Consider the following 17,263-nt stretch of genomic DNA (forward strand, 5'->3'; position numbering starts at 1 on the left):
GAAACTGCACGTCAACAGATGATCTTTTAATACTGTGGACAGGATGTGCAGCACTCGCTGTTTGAATGAATCAGTAACTATGACAACAGAGAGGATTGTTTCTGTCACAGCTCTTGATTGGTGGCCACTCCAGGCTTTACTAACTGTTGCTGTAGTGTCTGAGATGAGGGACGGGTACCAGGAATACAAAAAGCACCTTGCATTCTAAATGGAAACTTCAGCCATGTCAAAGCAGATCAGAGAGCACACCTGTAAAATGGTGTGAGATGGGCTCTAAAGTAGTGCACCAGGGGTGAAATCATGTGTAGTCGTACCGAACCGTCATGGCACGGACATCAGTGTTTGGTGCACACAGTTCTACAGAGAATACACAGTTTGCAGTAAGCCATACAGATGAAGTGTCCACTGAGTGGACGACAATTAAGAAACTAATTTTGGCGTTTTCACAATATATCACTGTATTCTTCATTTGTTTTGTTTTTGCAGGACTGCGACTGAGGTTTATGGCTTATTCTCTTTTTTAATGAGGGCATAAAAAATCTCAACATTACATGTGTATATTCATAATGTATATGATGAAGGCGTTGAGGAGTACAGGGTTTGCTTGGCCCCTCCAGTGAAACAATATATGAAGGAATGAGTTTGCATTGGTTTTGGGACCTGTATCCATAGCACACTGTATCTCAAAACTGACCATTTTACAAATAAATGCCTTAAAATAGAAACCTATTAGAGACAGTAAGTTATATTGTATTATATTATATTATATATTGTATTGTGCAAAACCAAAAACTCACATTAATACCCCAGGCGCAGCCAATCGCACTAGGGGGAAACGCCTAAAACAGCCTGATGTTTAATAGGCTAAATTTTTAAGTTATCATAAATGGTGCATGCGGCACAAAACCACTTATGCAATATGGAAAACAAATGAAGCCTGGCATGATGGATTAGCCAAAATATCACTAATGGAGCATCTTGGAGTACAAATCATATTATTTTAAACTCTTCTGACCTTCGCGGTGTAGAAGCTTCTCAAACCACGGACGATATGAGTCTGACTCACCTCCTCTGTCATTATGATCAATCACAGTATTATATTATTTCATTACACAGTGTTGTTTTGTTATATTGTATTTAAATGTCTAGTCATTTCCTAGTCTGCACTGTGTTGTGTTGTACTGTCTGTCTGCACTGTGTTGTGTTGTACTGTCTGTCTGCACTGTGTTGTGTTGAACTGTCTGTCTGCACTGTGTTGTGTTGTACTGTCTGTCTGCACTGTGTTGTGTTGTACTGTCTGTCTGCACTGTGTTGTGTTGAACTGTCTGTCTGCACTGTGTTGTGTTGTACTGTCTGTCTGCACTGTGTTATGTCTGTCTGCACATTGTTGTGTTGTACTGTCTGTCTGCACTTTGTTGTGTTGTACTGTCTGTCTGCACTGTGTTGTGTCTGTCTGCACTTTGTGTTGTACTGTCTGTCTGCACTGTGTTCTGTCTGTCTGCACTTTGTGTTGTACTGTCTGTCTGCACTGTGTTGTGTTGTACTGTCTGTCTACAGTGTGTTGTTCTGTCTGTCTGCACTGTGTTGTGTTGTACTCTCTGTCTGCACTGTGTTGTGTTGTACTGTCTGCACTGTGTTGTGTTGTACTGTCTGTCTGCACTGTGTTGTACTCTCTGTCTGCACTGTGTTGTGTTGTACTGTCTGTCTGCACTGTGTTGTACTCTCTGTCTGCACTGTGTTGTGTTGTACTGTCTGTCTGCACTGTGTTGTGTTGTACTGTCTGTCTGCACTTTGTTGTGTTATGTCTGTCTGCACTGTGTTGTGTTCTGTCTGTCTGCACTGTGTTGTGTTGTACTGTCTGTCTGCACTTTGTTGTGTTGTACTGTCTGTCTGCACTGTGTTGTGTTCTGTCTGTCTGCACTGTGTTGTGTTGTACTGTCTGTCTACAGTGTGTTGTACTGTCTGTCTGCACTGTGTTGTGTTGTACTGTCTGTCTACAGTGTGTTGTTCTGTCGGTCTGCACTTTGTTGTGTTATGTCTGTCTGCACTGTGTTGTGTTCTGTCTGTCTGCACTGTGTTGTGTTGTACTGTCTGTCTGCACTGCGTTGTGTAGTTATGCCTGTCTGCACTGCATTGTGTTGAACTGTCTGTCTGACAGAATTCTGCTTCTACCCTACGTTTAATATTCCCACACTGGCCAAACTGCTCGAATGAGGTACAGACCCTGTAGCCCCTTTCACGTGTGCACTTTTATACAGGAAGTTAATGGTAATTATATGAGAAGTGGGTCGAGAGTTGACCCCTTTGCAACAACTAGTACAATTCCCATTAAATTGCTGGTTTTATTAAGAAGCTCCTACAAGTGTGTCTGGCTCCTACTCCACAAAGCGACACAGCATTGCCGGCAAAGTGGAGCATTTTGCAGCGCTCTTGATTTTTCGGGTTTCAAATGTAAAGATGCAGTGAGGTCAGATCCCCTGGCTTTCACAGACCCGCTTTAAACATAGCTAGAACAGGTGCCTTTGTCTTGTCCTTCTGTTTTGCACATGGCTCTGTTTATGATTGTTTCTTGTGTCCACCTTATAGCCTCGCCTTGTCTTTATTGTCCCCACCTGTGCCTCCTTTATACATGTGCATGTCGGTCCGTGGTGTGGTAGCTTGGCCTGTTTGTTCCTTATCTGTTTGTTTATTTTGTTAGTTTCAAAGTGTTCAGTGTGATCTCTAGTTGCCTCGTTTGCATTTACGTCCACCTCCAAGCTCCATATCCGTGACAATAGCGATGTGTGGCAGATGGTCCGATCACAGATCACTGCACCTGTCATTTGAACAAGATTTATAGTAAAAATACTATAAAGTTGTAGCTCACTTCTACCAATTAAACATTTGTGTGAAAGAATCTCGATTACAACTAACAAAAAGTGCACACACATGGAGTTGGGCTGAGATCTAGGGTAGTATAAGGGGCTTGAGGGCCTGGAGAAGGGGTTTGGAGTGTGATCCTTCTCCCAAAATTCAGTTATGTGTCATAACTCCACATATTTAGAGACACAAAACCATCCTAATGAAAGTTTCTAGGTAAGTAAACCAATGTTATTGGTAAGATGATTTAGGTAGGTCAACTAGTGCGTACTACACAACATAGCAAGACCTTGAACTAGTTACAGCACACTGTATGAACCTCACAACAACCGTGAACCAAGTGCTCAAAGGAGTCCCCAGCATCACCCTGAGTGCGTGATAGGGGGTGGAGGGGCATATGTTGGGCTCACAAACCCTCACATTACCTTCTTCACGCCTCCCGAATGTGTTTGACATCGCACTCTTTGCTGACTATGACTCAGAAAAATGCCTTTCTTTCTCTAACTACGCATCCTCGCTCCATCGAGACTTTGTGGTTTGTGCATCACGCATCCGCCAGCTTTTGTGTTGCCACTCATGTGACGCAACCCTCATTGTGCCTCACTGACGTCCATGACGTCCGCCTGCACTCTATGGTCTCTGTTAAGTTCAAGGTCTCGAAAAGTACAGTAGTATCGGTATTGAAATGAGATTGCTGTTGGATCCCATAACCCGTCTCCACGCCTCCAAACGAGAAGACCTTGAGTGCACTTACAGGAACGGTAGAGGGAAGTCTAACACTCAGCTTCAGCCCTCCAGTGAAGTCTTGTAACTCCGCCAAGACTGAATTATTGATCAGTTGTTTTTGTGTTTGGCAACCCCTGTTGTTCTTCATTGTCCCAACCTTTTTAGCTGACGTTTATCTCATAAGAGGTATTTGCAAAGATCGGGAGCACTACACTGAAGTCACGAGACCCTTTATCAGGTCTTTATCAGGTGCAACACTGCATGACTGCATGAACGCAAACCTCCAGCATGAGGCGTTAAAACAACTCCCCTCCCTTCTTGTGGCACTTGAGGGCAAGTACATGTCATCCGTCTTCCCGAGGTCAGCCACCGCCTGTGCTTTTTAATCGCTCACGTTGACAAGACTGATTAGTGTCGTCATGGCAGTGTACCTTGGCGTTTTTAGGCGACAGAGGTGGCTAGATTAATAGTGGAGACCCCCTTTGAAGACCATGCATTTTAATGAGCTGGAGTAGCCTGAAGGTGTACGTCGACATACCGTAAGGGAAATTCCTCTGACTTTTCACATTTTCTGCATAATTCAGTTGTCAGGATTGTAAACGAAGACATTCCGAGTGGTTCGATGTGAGAGGGTGCATGGTAGAGAAACTCATTAACTCGGACCTCTGTACAGTGATGAAGGTAGGAACCAAGGCAAGTAGCCTATAGCCATTTTATTTACTATCCAGAACAGCCAGTAAACCTACACTTGTCTTCTGAGTTTGAATGATCGAATCATATAAAAAATATGTTTTTTTTAAGGATGTCATGGTGGGTTAGGCCAGACACAGAGGGATGAACACTCGCCGAGATGGACTCAATGCAATTACTTTATTAAACAAAACAAGACAAAAGGGGGCAAGTGAGACAAAAAGATGCAGCAGCTAAAGGCCTTAAACGTGAATACAGTGATCAACAAAACCAGAACATGGCAAACAAGAAGGAAAACAAACAGACCTGAGACCGGGGGTTTAGCTGGGGAACCAGCTACTTTGCAAGAGCGGCTAGGCCGACCCAACCTGAAACTGCTGCGTGGCAGAGGATCGCCTAGCTGGAACGAGAGTCGTGGGTATCTCTCCAGGGATAGCGAGCGAACCTCTCTGAATACTCGAACCTCCAGGTTGCCAGCTTGTAAACAACGGAGTCAAGCCGAAGCTGCCCTAAACAGTTAGTGGTTACAGACGGGATCCTCTCTGGCTACCACCAGGTTCCTTAACCATTTATCCGTTTATCCAATTCTCGGCCTGGAACCGAGTGTCGAAGCCGCTTAAGTACCCCCAGCCTCAGGTGAAACACATGAACTAAACAAGACATGATAACCCTGAACCAAAACACTGAACCGAACATACATGAACGCAAATGAACAAGAACCAAGTCCATGAACCAAAACCAGAACGGAAACACCTGTAGGCGGCGGCTCGGCATCAGGCCCCTGGGGAGGGCGCAATACAGAGGGCCTGACAAAGGACTACTTTGCCTTACAGTCCCCTTTTGTACCTCTCCACACCTGCATGTGATTTACAAATAAGCTTTTAGGCAAAATCTTACTATAATTATTAGGTGACGTATACCCGGGTACCTGTATCTCCTGTAATACCTTCCTGGGACTAACTATAGAGACATTAAACTATTCAGATGTCTGCTTCCTGTCACTGCTGTTCAGTAGGGGTGCAACGACTAATTGCTAAAATCGGCTAAAATCGACAGCCAAATTAGTTGGGGACCAATTTCATCATCGTTTAGTTGGTGGGGTTTTTTTGGGGCTCCCTAGAAACAGTTAGGGATGAACGTGAACCATAGATTACCACCATAACAGTGTGGAATGCCGTTTTACTGCTGCTGTTACTTTTTACAGTGGTAATTCTTTGAATTTGTGACAGAGCTGCAGTAAAAACTGAGCTGCCTGTCACATGAACGGAGCATGTGGACAAAACTAAAGTTAGGGAGCCATAAGACAACATGACCACACATCAGTCTGGAGTGTGAGTGAAGAGTAAAGCTATATCTGTGAGGTGTAGGAGTCTCTGCTGGATACGGGCTGAGTGTAAAAAGGAGAAATCTTCAAGTAAGTCATCTCAGAGACGTTAGAAATAAGGAGACGTTCACAGGTCGGAATATGAACGGCAGTTCTCGTAATGCTGAATAAATACGACATTTGTTTAAAGATCAAGTTCAATTATTTGAATATTTGTTGTCCTTACTGTCAGTTAGCAAATGCATAAAAGAACCTTGAGCTAAATATAAAGGCTGATAGCTGCTTAAGAGTTATTTGGTAACGGTTCATAATCCGAACATACAAATCAATTATTAGTCTCAATCATCTGTGAATTATTCAACTATTAAAATAATCATATGTTGCAGCCCTGCTGTTCAGTTTGATTTTGTTAAGTTTCTTAGTGATGAGTCTTAATGATAATTATTCAGAGATTTTGAAACAAAGCTTGAGCTGCTTCTTCTAAACTCGTTGAGTTGGAGCTTTCACTCCTTTAGAGCTTTTAATCATGGATTTTTTTTTCATTTGTCAGTGAAAATGGTCCTTGTTATAGATCTAAGTGATTCATCACCTGCACACACGCTTGTCAAAATACCATTTAAATTCAAGCCACTCCCAACAGTGGTGGAATAAAGATACCCCAGAGCCTCAGAGCCTGAAACCCAAATCAACTGACACTTGACAGAAAGCTTGAATTATTGTCATCAATGTCGGGTATATGTGTGCTGTGTAGCCGAATGCACTTTAAGCAACAGGGGTCTAGAGCAGATTGAGCAGATGGTTGTCACTTACCATGGTGAGCGAATGAGCCTGATATTGCATCTGTACATATGCCGGCTTTGAAACGCTGTGACAGCAGCAGCACTCCTAAGCGATGACAACCAGAGGGAGAGAGTTTAAGTTTATTTAAGTAATTTTTTTATCTTCTAAACTATAAGTGATTGAATATGTGTCCTTCATCCCAAGCACACTAGCTGAATGTTTAAAATCTGCAAGGCAGAAAAGGGTACACCTTAAAACGGCTTGATTATGACTGTAATAGTGAGTATGGCATCTCTAGTATTGCCACTCTGGACCGGAATGTCATTTTGGTGGAGCTGTACGAGATCTCTCGAGCTGCATTAACCCGAGTCATATTTGTGTACAACCTGGGAATATTACCACATGCTTCTTTACCTTCTGATGCCGATTCTGTATCTCTAAGCTTGCCAACAAATGCACATGTACAGCTGTTCAAGAGGGGTCCTGTGTCCCCATAGTGTGATTTTAGTAGTTTAGTTTTATTTTGACAGCTGTGTAAAAGTGAATTATCCTCCCACCTCTAGGGGGAGCCCATGAGCAAACCAATTCTCGCATAAGGCTGCTTTAACAGGCAATGTTTTTTCCTTGATTCCAGGACTGGCTGAGTAAGTTTGGCTACCTCCCACCTGCTGACCCTGTGACTGGGCAGTTGCAAACCAAGGAGGCACTAACCAAGGCCATCAAAGCCATGCAGCGGTTTGGAGGGCTGGAAGAGACAGGGGTGTTGGGTAGGTGCTGGCTTGCACTGCACTGTTGTGGGGTGTGTACAGTAAATATAGTCCAAAGAGTTCAAGAATTCAAAAGAACTGGTTGAATGGTGTGTGTGTGTGTGTGTGTGTATTTCCACTACAGACCAGGCCACCCTAGGCCTAATGAAGACGCCACGTTGTTCACTGCCAGACATGTCAGCCCCAGAGATTGCGGCTGGCAGGAGGAGACGGGCACTGACTCCTCAGAACAAATGGAACAAGAGACACCTGTCTTGGAGGTATAGTAACAGCACCCATGGCACACCACACCTGTGACAGCCTTCAGTGACTACGCTTGGGTGCTAGAACCAGCAGATGCCAAAGCCAATCTGTGTACAGATACCAGTGTAGGTCTAAACTGGGGTGGATAATGAGAGACAAGTGGACTTCATGTCTTTAGGCTGTCCTAAATGAAGGCTTATCACGTATGGATTCCATGTCAAGGTGGACCCTCCAGACAGATGGATGTTGAGTGGAGACTGATGGCTGATATGAGGAGTGTGTGTACTGTGTATACTGAAGAGAGAGTGTGTGTGTGTGTATGTATGTTCGTGGCCGTGCCTGCATACCCACATGCTTCTGTGTTTGCGTTGAGTTTCACGCATCCTTTCCTCTCTCTCATTACCAGATCCTGCTGAGATCTCCCATGCACAGCTGTGCCAATCATATAGCCTCAGTGCTGTCTCATCTGTCATTCTCCGTTCCTGCCGTTAGTGTGAAACAGACTTGGGCCACAGTGTGAGTCCACTTACATATGTGCTGATTGGTAGGATGGTACGACACTGCTGCACAGGCTTGTTTGTTTGCCAATCATTTATTTCATTTAGATTATTTGACCTAGTTCTGCTCTCACGTTGCCTGGATAAGAGACACTGTAGCCCTCTGCTGTCTGGTGATCCTCAGCTATGGTAGGGGTTGGGGTTGGGGCTGCACACTATATATGCACAGGATTCAGCTTCGCTATCGCAATGTGCACCATGTGCAATGTAAGGCGCGTAAGGCAAATCTAATCATAAACCTGATGATACAACTTGATAGCTTGATTCAAAAAGGTAAATTTCCCTCTGTCCTCATTTTCCATGACATATCTACCAGAGGCAGATTCAGTCTCCTCAGTATCATTTATTTTACTCCAGTCTTCGTTACACAGCGTGCATTACCAATATCACAACGAGTGCTGTCGGCGCTAACACTTAAACACACACGTTTAGTCTGTGAACTTTAACTCGTTAACCTTTTTTTAACGCAAATCTATCATCTTACCTGGTTTGGCCCCAACATCCCCCCATATGTCTCTCTTTTTACAGAGCCTAGTGACGTTTTCAGAGCGCTTTTATTTACCAATGCAAACACAGTGTCGCTACTGTTGAGCTCAGAGGGTAGATTTCACTTTATTTATGCTAAAATATGGATTAAATCTCATGACTAACTCTCATTCTTTTACACACACACACATCAACACACACACAGCTGCTCCTCTTTTAGCTCTTCGCTTAATCCAGCCCAATGAATGATCATCAATTTATCTCTTAAAAGTTTTAACTTTTTTGTTAGGTTATATTACATTTTTTTTCTCAGTATTGTTTAAATGAGGATCAAATGTCCAGATATTAAAATATGGAAAATATTTTTTTTTTTTCATGTGACTGTAAGCTGTATTAATTGGAATAATTGTATGTTGCTTTCTGGTGAATGCTTGGAAACATGGTTTAGATTTTCATTGATAGACATGTGTAGATTGCTTGTGCTTGTGTAAAAAGTTCAGTATCACTTTACTCGGATGGTCCGTCATAGATGCCTTGTAGATGCTCACCTGACATTTAACTAACGTTCAGCTGAAACTGTATTAAAGGCCACTGAACTGTAAGTTAAACAGTAATGACTGTCTGCTGAATGTAACCATACACCTTAACTCTAACCTTAACCTTACCTCTGAATCAACCCTAAAGCCTAACCCTAACCTAATCTTAGCCTTCAATCTAACCCTACACCTAACCCTAAAAAGTCATGGTGAAGTTAAGGGTTGGGATTAGGTGTAGGGTTACATACAATAGACAATCATGTATGGTTACCTAAGAGTTCAGTTGCATTTAAAGCATATTCAGTTAAATGTTAGTTGAATGTCAGGTGAACATCTACCATGGACCATCCAAATAGAGTGAGACCGAATACTCTTAATCTTGCTTAACCCTCTGGAGTCTACGAACACGTTGACACTTCAAATTCTGTGTTTCTCCATGCTTCTATTAATATCTTTGCAATAATACGTCACAGAAATACGATTTAAACATTTCCTGAGTCTGTAGCGGCCGTGCTTTCCTTTGCAATCCTGCCAGATCACATGTGACTTGCATCCAAGTTACGAGGCTGTGAAGATCGGTTGATTCATGTGTCTGTTTCTCTGCTTCTCATCTGCAGTTGTTAGATTTGTGCATCCTGCGTGTGTGGTGTTGTGTAAAACTGACCAATGGAAACTCAGAAGCCTGCCTACTGCTGCTCGCCATTTATAAACTATTTATATACTATTTTATTCCAACCCATTTGACGCTCCAAAACAAAGGTATGTTTTCACAAGAAATGTGAAGAATTTCCAAACTCTGACTTTAATTTTTCAGATTTAGGGTCAGAGTATCTTTTCACACATGGGGTCTCATTATAGAGGTCATTATAGAGAGAGCTTAGACTGTTATAGAGACTGTTATATTAGACTGTCATTATAGAGAGAGCTTAGACTGTTCTGAACATTTTCATGTAACATTTTTATGCGGGTATTCTCTTAAATGCAAATGCCTTTAACCCCTTAACGCTCCAAGGCTTATCACACACTTGGATACATTACTCTTCTGTACAAAATGGTGGGACTAATTTATTGATAATAGAAGATTGTAATACTTTCAGCCTACTTTCAGGCCATAGGCTTTAAAGCTGAACCTAAGCAGGGGTTAAAGTTGAATTTGAGAAGATCAAGAATTGAGAAAACGCCCTTAGACTCCAGAGCATTGTGTTGTGCCCGTTTTTCCCCAGAAGCCATCTAAAGAGCACTATTCAAATAAATTGTTGCCTATTTTTTTTTTGTCTGTAAGTACAAATGCACTCCTAAATGTTTCATTAAAATAAAGCCAGCATGTGGATTTGCTCCTAGCAAGGTCATTTTCTTCTCCATGCGTAATTGTTATGAAGTGGTAACATTAGCTTATAGCTTAAGGGTTTAAGCCAATAGGCCGCTAATCAGAGAGTTTAAAAAGAAGACATTTCCTGAAGCACGGGTGGTAGGGCAGCGGCTTAGGAAAGGTTCATCAGCAGGGATGATATCCTGTTGATCATCACCTCATCACCCAGCTGACTGTAAATGGGAGGAGCAGATGAGGTAGTGGAGGAGCGTCTGTGAGGCAGGTGAGAGGCCAGACGAGGTAATAACCCTCATAATGGCTTGTTTTAGGAGCAGTGATAAAAAACCTTGCTTCATCCCTGGGTAATGGGGCAGGCAGACAGAGCGAGAGAGAAGAGCGAGGGAGAAGAGAGCGAGAGAGCGAGAAACAGACTGGCTGCTGCCAAGCTCCATGAAATTCTGTTATACAGGTTGCTTGTGGAGAGCTTTTTTTATAGCAGACCCAGGAGAACAGGATCAATATCACAGTGCCGAGTTACAAGCAGCCCAAACTCAGCGCTCTGATCAACTGTAGCTGTGTGTGTTTTTCGCTTTGATGTGTATGTTATGAGTCCTTAGGGAAGTATATATCCACTATGAAAGTTTCTTCTTTGTCTCCCTGCTCTGCCTTTTGTACCCCTGCCAACATTACTCCGTCCATTGCGAGACCAAGTGCACTCGCAAATGTGTAAATTTAAGGGACAATAAGCTCGCTTTCACAACTGAGAGTCTGGACCAAATTCCAAACCATGGTTCTTGTTTATTTTTTTGCTTTTGGTTAGTCTGGTTTGTTTCGGTTTCACACTGCAATCTAAAGTGAAGCACTAAAGTGAAGATTGGTTGATTCGTGTGCAGGATTCATGCGTCCGTCTGTGGGTTTGTGAAAAACTGACCAATGAAAATTCAGAAACTCGCCTTCTGCTGCTCGCTGTTTATAAACTATTTATATACTATTTTGTTCATATTTTATTCCAACCTATTTAAACCTCCAAAACAATTAGTCCACATGAGTAGAATTTCATTTTTTTTCATTTTTCAGGTTTAGGGTCAGAGTATCTCTTCACACAGTGCTCTAGGTCACATGGGTTCTCATTATAGAGAGAGCTGAGACTGCTGTGAACATTTTCATGTAGAACATGCAGGTATTATCTTAAATGCAAATGCCTTTAACCCCTTAACACTTATTACAGGCTTATTACACACTAAGGTGTATTACTCTTCTGTAAAAACTGTCCGCCAGCGGTCCATAGGCTTTTTAACCCCTTAAAGGGCCGAAAGTGCTAATAGAAAACCAATAGAATACCGAACCATGGTTCTTGTTTTTGTTCCGTTCTCTACATTTGATCTGATTAATTCTGCACTGCAGTTTAGCAAGTGCGCCAAAGACCTTTGCAAGATAGACCTTTGTCTTGTCGTCATCACGTACATGAGCTGCGTCTTTCTAGGCATGATTCATTTCATTGCTCTCTATGTGGAGGCTATATGTCTTAGTTCTGGTCTCACTTTACTGGGATAAGACTCTGTAGCCTCCTACTGTCTGGAGAATCTTGACAGTGTCAGGTTTTGAGATAGGATTAGGGTTAGGTTTAGACTGGGGTTAGTAAGACTCCTCAAGAAAACAATGCTCTCTTTTCTACCACAGTGTCAAATGGTTACTAAGTTACTAAATGGCTACTGATGTATCCAGCTTACGCTAGCTAACTTACTGAAGCCGCAATTCATCAAGGACACTGAAGGACTGTGTGTGATATACCTACGTCCTGTCGGCATCACCCACGTGGGCACCCAAGTTGACTTCACTTGTTTTTTGTAGAGGGGCATAAGCGTGACTTCAGCAAGTTGTCAATTCGGTGATCCGTCTTTTCCCAGATAAAATGAGTACTGCTAATATTAGGGCATTACTTCTACCAGCAGCACCAATTTCAAACACAGAAATCAAGACTAGTTTCAGTTCGTCAAATAAACGAGCTCATTGTGCAACAGTTATATCGTCACTGACCAATATAATCATCCCTATGTGCTCCTGCCTGAGGACAGTCTTCCTCCACTCTCAAACCGAACCTTGTTTCAGTTTGATCCATCCCAAGACCACATCTGTTGATTCGGGCCCATTTTTTGGTCTGGACCGGGGTCCGAGGCACCTTTGACGCATGCTTTTTTGGTTCAGACAAAACGGAAAAGTGTAAGTCTCGAACCAAACAAGGAAGGTGTAAAAGCGGCCTAAATGAAGTCACTAGTATTTTCCCAGCCAGGAACGATTTAGTGTAAATTACTTCAGTATCCAAAACACTAAAGCTTTAAATCCCATAAAAGCCTCTCACATTTGAGAATTGGCCACTCTGATTAGAGAAAAGCGACTCAGCGGACAGTACTCAGATGCTCAGTGGGAACCGAGGAAGCAGTGATTGATTGCTCAGTGAAAGTTCAAATCCAGAGCCCCTGCTAAAGTCCCGGGCTCACAGTGCCTCGGGTAGAGCCAAGCAGAGACAGGCCCTCGCTAGGGGTTCATCACTTCACATTAGAGCATTACCACACGGGAGATCAGCCTCCTACTCGTTAACACCCCCCTTTAATTACTGAAATAAATCAGGAGCGATTACGTAGAGTTGAATCTGTTTTCCTCCACAGAGACACATTGTGATATCTTGATTTCCCCTGCTGATTACTGGGAAGCGGAGTGAAATGGCGTTTTGATAAGCATCTCTCAGTTCGCTACCCTCCATTACCCTCTATCGCATTCACATCTTTCAGCATCCTGTCCCATTTTACTCCTACCTTATCGTAGATATAGGGTAGAGTACCTTCGACACGAGACACCTTGACTATCTGAGTGGGAATCACTAGAGGCCTGGCAATATATTATAGCAGTGCTTGAGCTCTGATGGGGTTCTGTTGCTAGGGATTGTAACATGGACTTTTGTTGTGTAGTTAAACAGTTTTAAATTGAACAATTTGAATTTCTGTTCTCAAAGCAACATTACGTGTGATTTTCACAGTAATCAGACTCCCCCTCAAGACCTGCTTTTATGTCTTAGAAATAACATGTTTCATGTTTGTGATAATCGTTGCTGATGTGCAGAACGTACACACAGCTTGTCTAGTCCCTGTAGAAAGTATTTAGATAAACAGTAGGTAAACATGAACCCATTGGCACAATGCTGCCTAATGCCAGGTGTGGGCTAGAGGGGTATAAAGCCCCCCAGCATTGAGCTGTGGAGCAGTGCAAGAACTGTGTTCTCTAGAATGATGGATGGAGCTCCATCAACATACCAACCATACTTTTGGAATGAATTGGGGAGTTGGAGATGATGTGGGGTCGTGATCATCATCATCATCCAACACCCTGACCTCGCTAACATTCTTGTGGCTGAATACAATCAAATTCTCATAGCAAAAACTTTTAGCCTTCCCTGGACAGTAGAGACAGTTGCTCCAACAAAATCAGGATACATTTTTTTATATCCTTGATTTCAGAAGACAAAATAAATGAGCAGGTGTCCCAATACTTTTGTCCATAGAGAATAATTTAAATGGTATCATGCTGATATTGGATTTTCCACTCTTCCCCATTTTTTATTTTCATGAATGCCCTGATTTATTCAAATTAATCAATCAAATCACCTGAGGTCAAGTTGTAAAAGTTAAAAATAAATTAATAAATAAATAAAATAAATAAATAAAATAGATTATGTTAAATAATATCTTAAGTACTTTAATACTGAGTGTCCACCAATTCCCGTCAAAGTCTTTGTGATTTCATTGCCACACAATTCAAGTAATATGCCGCTAATTTATACTGATATCATTTTTTTTGTGGAATATTTATATAATAGTGTCATATTGGACGGAAGTCGTGTGTTAAAGGTTGTATCTCTTTGTCTAATTCCATTTGGTTTACCTCCGTGATCATTTGGCGTCCGGTTACTTTAAAACACACTATTCAATAAACCCACAAGTTGTGTGACACCACTGATAGTAAATCAGAGCGTCTCAGCAGTAGTTTCATTTTTATCCGGTCACGATTCAGTAGTGAAAGATGATGTACAGTATTTACTGCTGGGGTCTGGAGGAAAAGTGGCTTCCTTAAATGCAGTTGAAACACTAAAAACTGCAGATATTACAGGTTTTCATGTTCCACTATAAAACAGTTTCACACTGCAGACTCTAAACTGCTTTGGTATCCTCTGAAAACATCCTTCACTGCTTTCAGGTTGTGAAAAATGCCTGTTTGGTGCCCCTACAGCAGCACAGCGGTAAAACAGCGATGATATACTCTATCTGTCCAAATGTTTGTGGACACCCCTTGTAATGAATGCACTTTATTTGTAATGAATGCTACTTTAAGTTGCACCCATTGCTGACACAGACATACAAATGTGCACACATACACACTCACACAGCTTGTCTTGTCCCTGTGGACAAGTACTGCCAATAGAATAGGACTCTCTGGAGCAGATAAACAGGAACCTATTGGCACCATGAATAATGCCAGGCGTGGGCTAGAGGGGTATAAAGCCCTCCATCATTGAGCTGTGGAGCAGTGGAGCTGTGTTGCTCCAACCAATTCTTTTGGGATGAGTTGGGCAGTTAGAGAGGAGTTGGGGTGGTGATCATCCAACATCCTGACCTCACTCAAAGATCTTGTTGCTAAATGCAATTAAAGCAATGTTCTAAAATATATTAGAAAGCTTTTCCTGGACAGTAAAAACAGTTACTAGAAAAAAGCAGGATTAACTCTTTTTTTTTTAAAGTAGAGCAGAGCAGATGTCCCAATACTTTTGTCCATATATATATATATATATATATATATATATATATATATATATATATATATATATATATATATATATATATATATATAGAGAGAGAGAGAGAGAGAGAGAGATCTGTGGGGCTGTTGTCTAGCCAGATTATCCCATCCATATCCAAGAGAGCTAAAATGGGATTATTTCCTAGGGCGTATTTTCATCATGCCGTATGTCTAAGTGAGACGGATCAGCAAAGTGAGTTATGGAAGAAATGAATGGAATTATCCTGCCTCACACAACTACTGTAGGCTGTGTGTTTCTGCCGATGCCTGTGTGTGGGTTAGATTGATTGTGGTGGGCGATTAAAACACCATACAGTAAATTTCCTATCGGAGGCAGGGAGCTGCAGGAGGTCAGCCCTGCTGTGCGATTTAGATGAGACAGAGGAGGAAATGAGTTCCTTTGAGGCCATTCCCTTTGCTTTTTCTGCTTGTCATTTTCTCTGCCCTCCCCTCCACAATCTCTCTTGTCTGCTTAATCTGTCTTGTTGCGCTCGGAGGCGAAATGCAGGCTGCTACTGGAAATTAAAAGGCAGTGTTTTAGGGTCGATGTGTGAATGGTGGGACAAAGAAAGCTTGAAGAAAGCTTACGCACAAGGCTGCCCTCTGTCTCAGGTTGGCTCATTCGAGAGCTGAGTAATAGTAAAAACCAATGGCTATCGAACAAAACCCTGCTGAGGGCGCATTATAGAGAAAATGGATGTGAAAATTGAGCTTGAAATGCACCCTCCAACTCCTTCCCATCCTCATTTCACATCTGACCTCACAGACCCTACTGCACCTTGTGCGGGGGCGATTCGCTGTTTACTTCAAACGCACTCCTGTTTTGACATCATGAAATATAGATACAGGCCATGATGCAAGAGGAAACCTAACAAGTGTGGAAAGTAAGTCATTTAAAAGGAGTTCCCACTGCTGGTCAATGCAGCTGTCTAGATGGGCTGCGAAGAAAGCACAGTCAATAAGTGACCCATAAAGGAAGACAAACAAAGGATTTAGCTCATGTGAATGTAAACATCTCCAGAAATCCATAGTCCTGCACACTCTGCTACACCTACAGTCAAGTGATTTACTCTCTTACTTTTCTCAGTAAGTTGGGGATTTAGCTCTTAACATTCATTAACATTCATTGGGCAGCGGTTGCATCTCGTCACAGCAACAGACACCAGTTGCATGCCACCCTAACACGATTGTGATACCCCTGAGATAAAACCCCAGTGTATAGTATACTATTAGTGGGATTGGGTCTTTGAGGTGGAAAACTATATAGTGCAGTACAGATATTGCGAAAAAGGTGTTATTTCATGGCAGCCGTTGCGCTTCCCCACCAAACAGAAAAAACAATTTGAGGGCAGTGACGTGCAAAAGGAAATATAGAGGTGTGGTGATGCACTGCTATCAGTGTCATACTCCCAGAATACCAAGTCTCATCCACACTTCCTTCCATCCCTTCCTCAGAGTTTCCTTCAAATCATGGAGCTTGCGTTAATGTGATACGACTAGAATATTCAAAACAAGCTCCTGCCTCCCACCTCCAGGTGTGAGACGATCTGTATGTCGATCACACGCCAGGGTGAGGCAGGAAATCGCAGTATCCGTGTAGCGGATCAGGTAGGCGCTGTTAAAACAGTTAACGCCAGGATTGCTAAGCTCATCTCTTATGCAGTGCAGGCTTTCCGCTGACCTTGGCTCACTGCTAATGTGCATCATGCCTGCATCTGCAGTTGCCCGTGTGCCTTCCTGCATTAACGCTCCTTAGGTCGCTATCTGACAATGTTTACATGCTGCCCTTGAGCAGCTGATAGGAGGAGGCGAGTTGCTACGTTACCAGCACCCAAGCAGACCAGAAGATCACTTTCTTAGCCAGATCTTAGCAGTGCGAGGACAAGGACTTTGCAGAGCAGGCACCCGGAAATGAATTCCCCATCGATCTGTGCTCTGCTTGGACACTGGGCCTAAATTGCCCTTGGTGGAAGAGATTACCGTGTTTGTGAAAGGCACCTGGCCTCCAAATCATCCCAAACGTGGCTCCAGTCGTACAGGGCAGGAAAGACAGAAAGTCAAGAGCGGTGGGATTATTCATACAAATCCTACTATCACTTAATCCAAGTTTTGGGGCGAGATTAAGAGAGCCTGGGAAA

General features: G+C 42.6%; 1 protein-coding gene across 1 annotated transcript in view; it reads left to right on the forward strand.

Moving 5' to 3' along the window:
• Positions 1–17,263, forward strand: part of mmp17a (matrix metallopeptidase 17a) — an 81,659-nt gene that overhangs the window by 39,363 nt on the left and 25,033 nt on the right. Inside the window, exons 2-3 of the mRNA XM_072662308.1 lie at positions 7,014–7,146; positions 7,271–7,406. Of these exons, the coding sequence (XP_072518409.1) occupies positions 7,014–7,146; positions 7,271–7,406 (269 nt within the window). The remainder of the gene's footprint in view (positions 1–7,013; positions 7,147–7,270; positions 7,407–17,263) is intronic.

This window comes from Salminus brasiliensis, chromosome 18 (genome assembly GCF_030463535.1).
Source record: "Salminus brasiliensis chromosome 18, fSalBra1.hap2, whole genome shotgun sequence".
Lineage (NCBI taxonomy): Eukaryota > Metazoa > Chordata > Actinopteri > Characiformes > Bryconidae > Salminus > Salminus brasiliensis.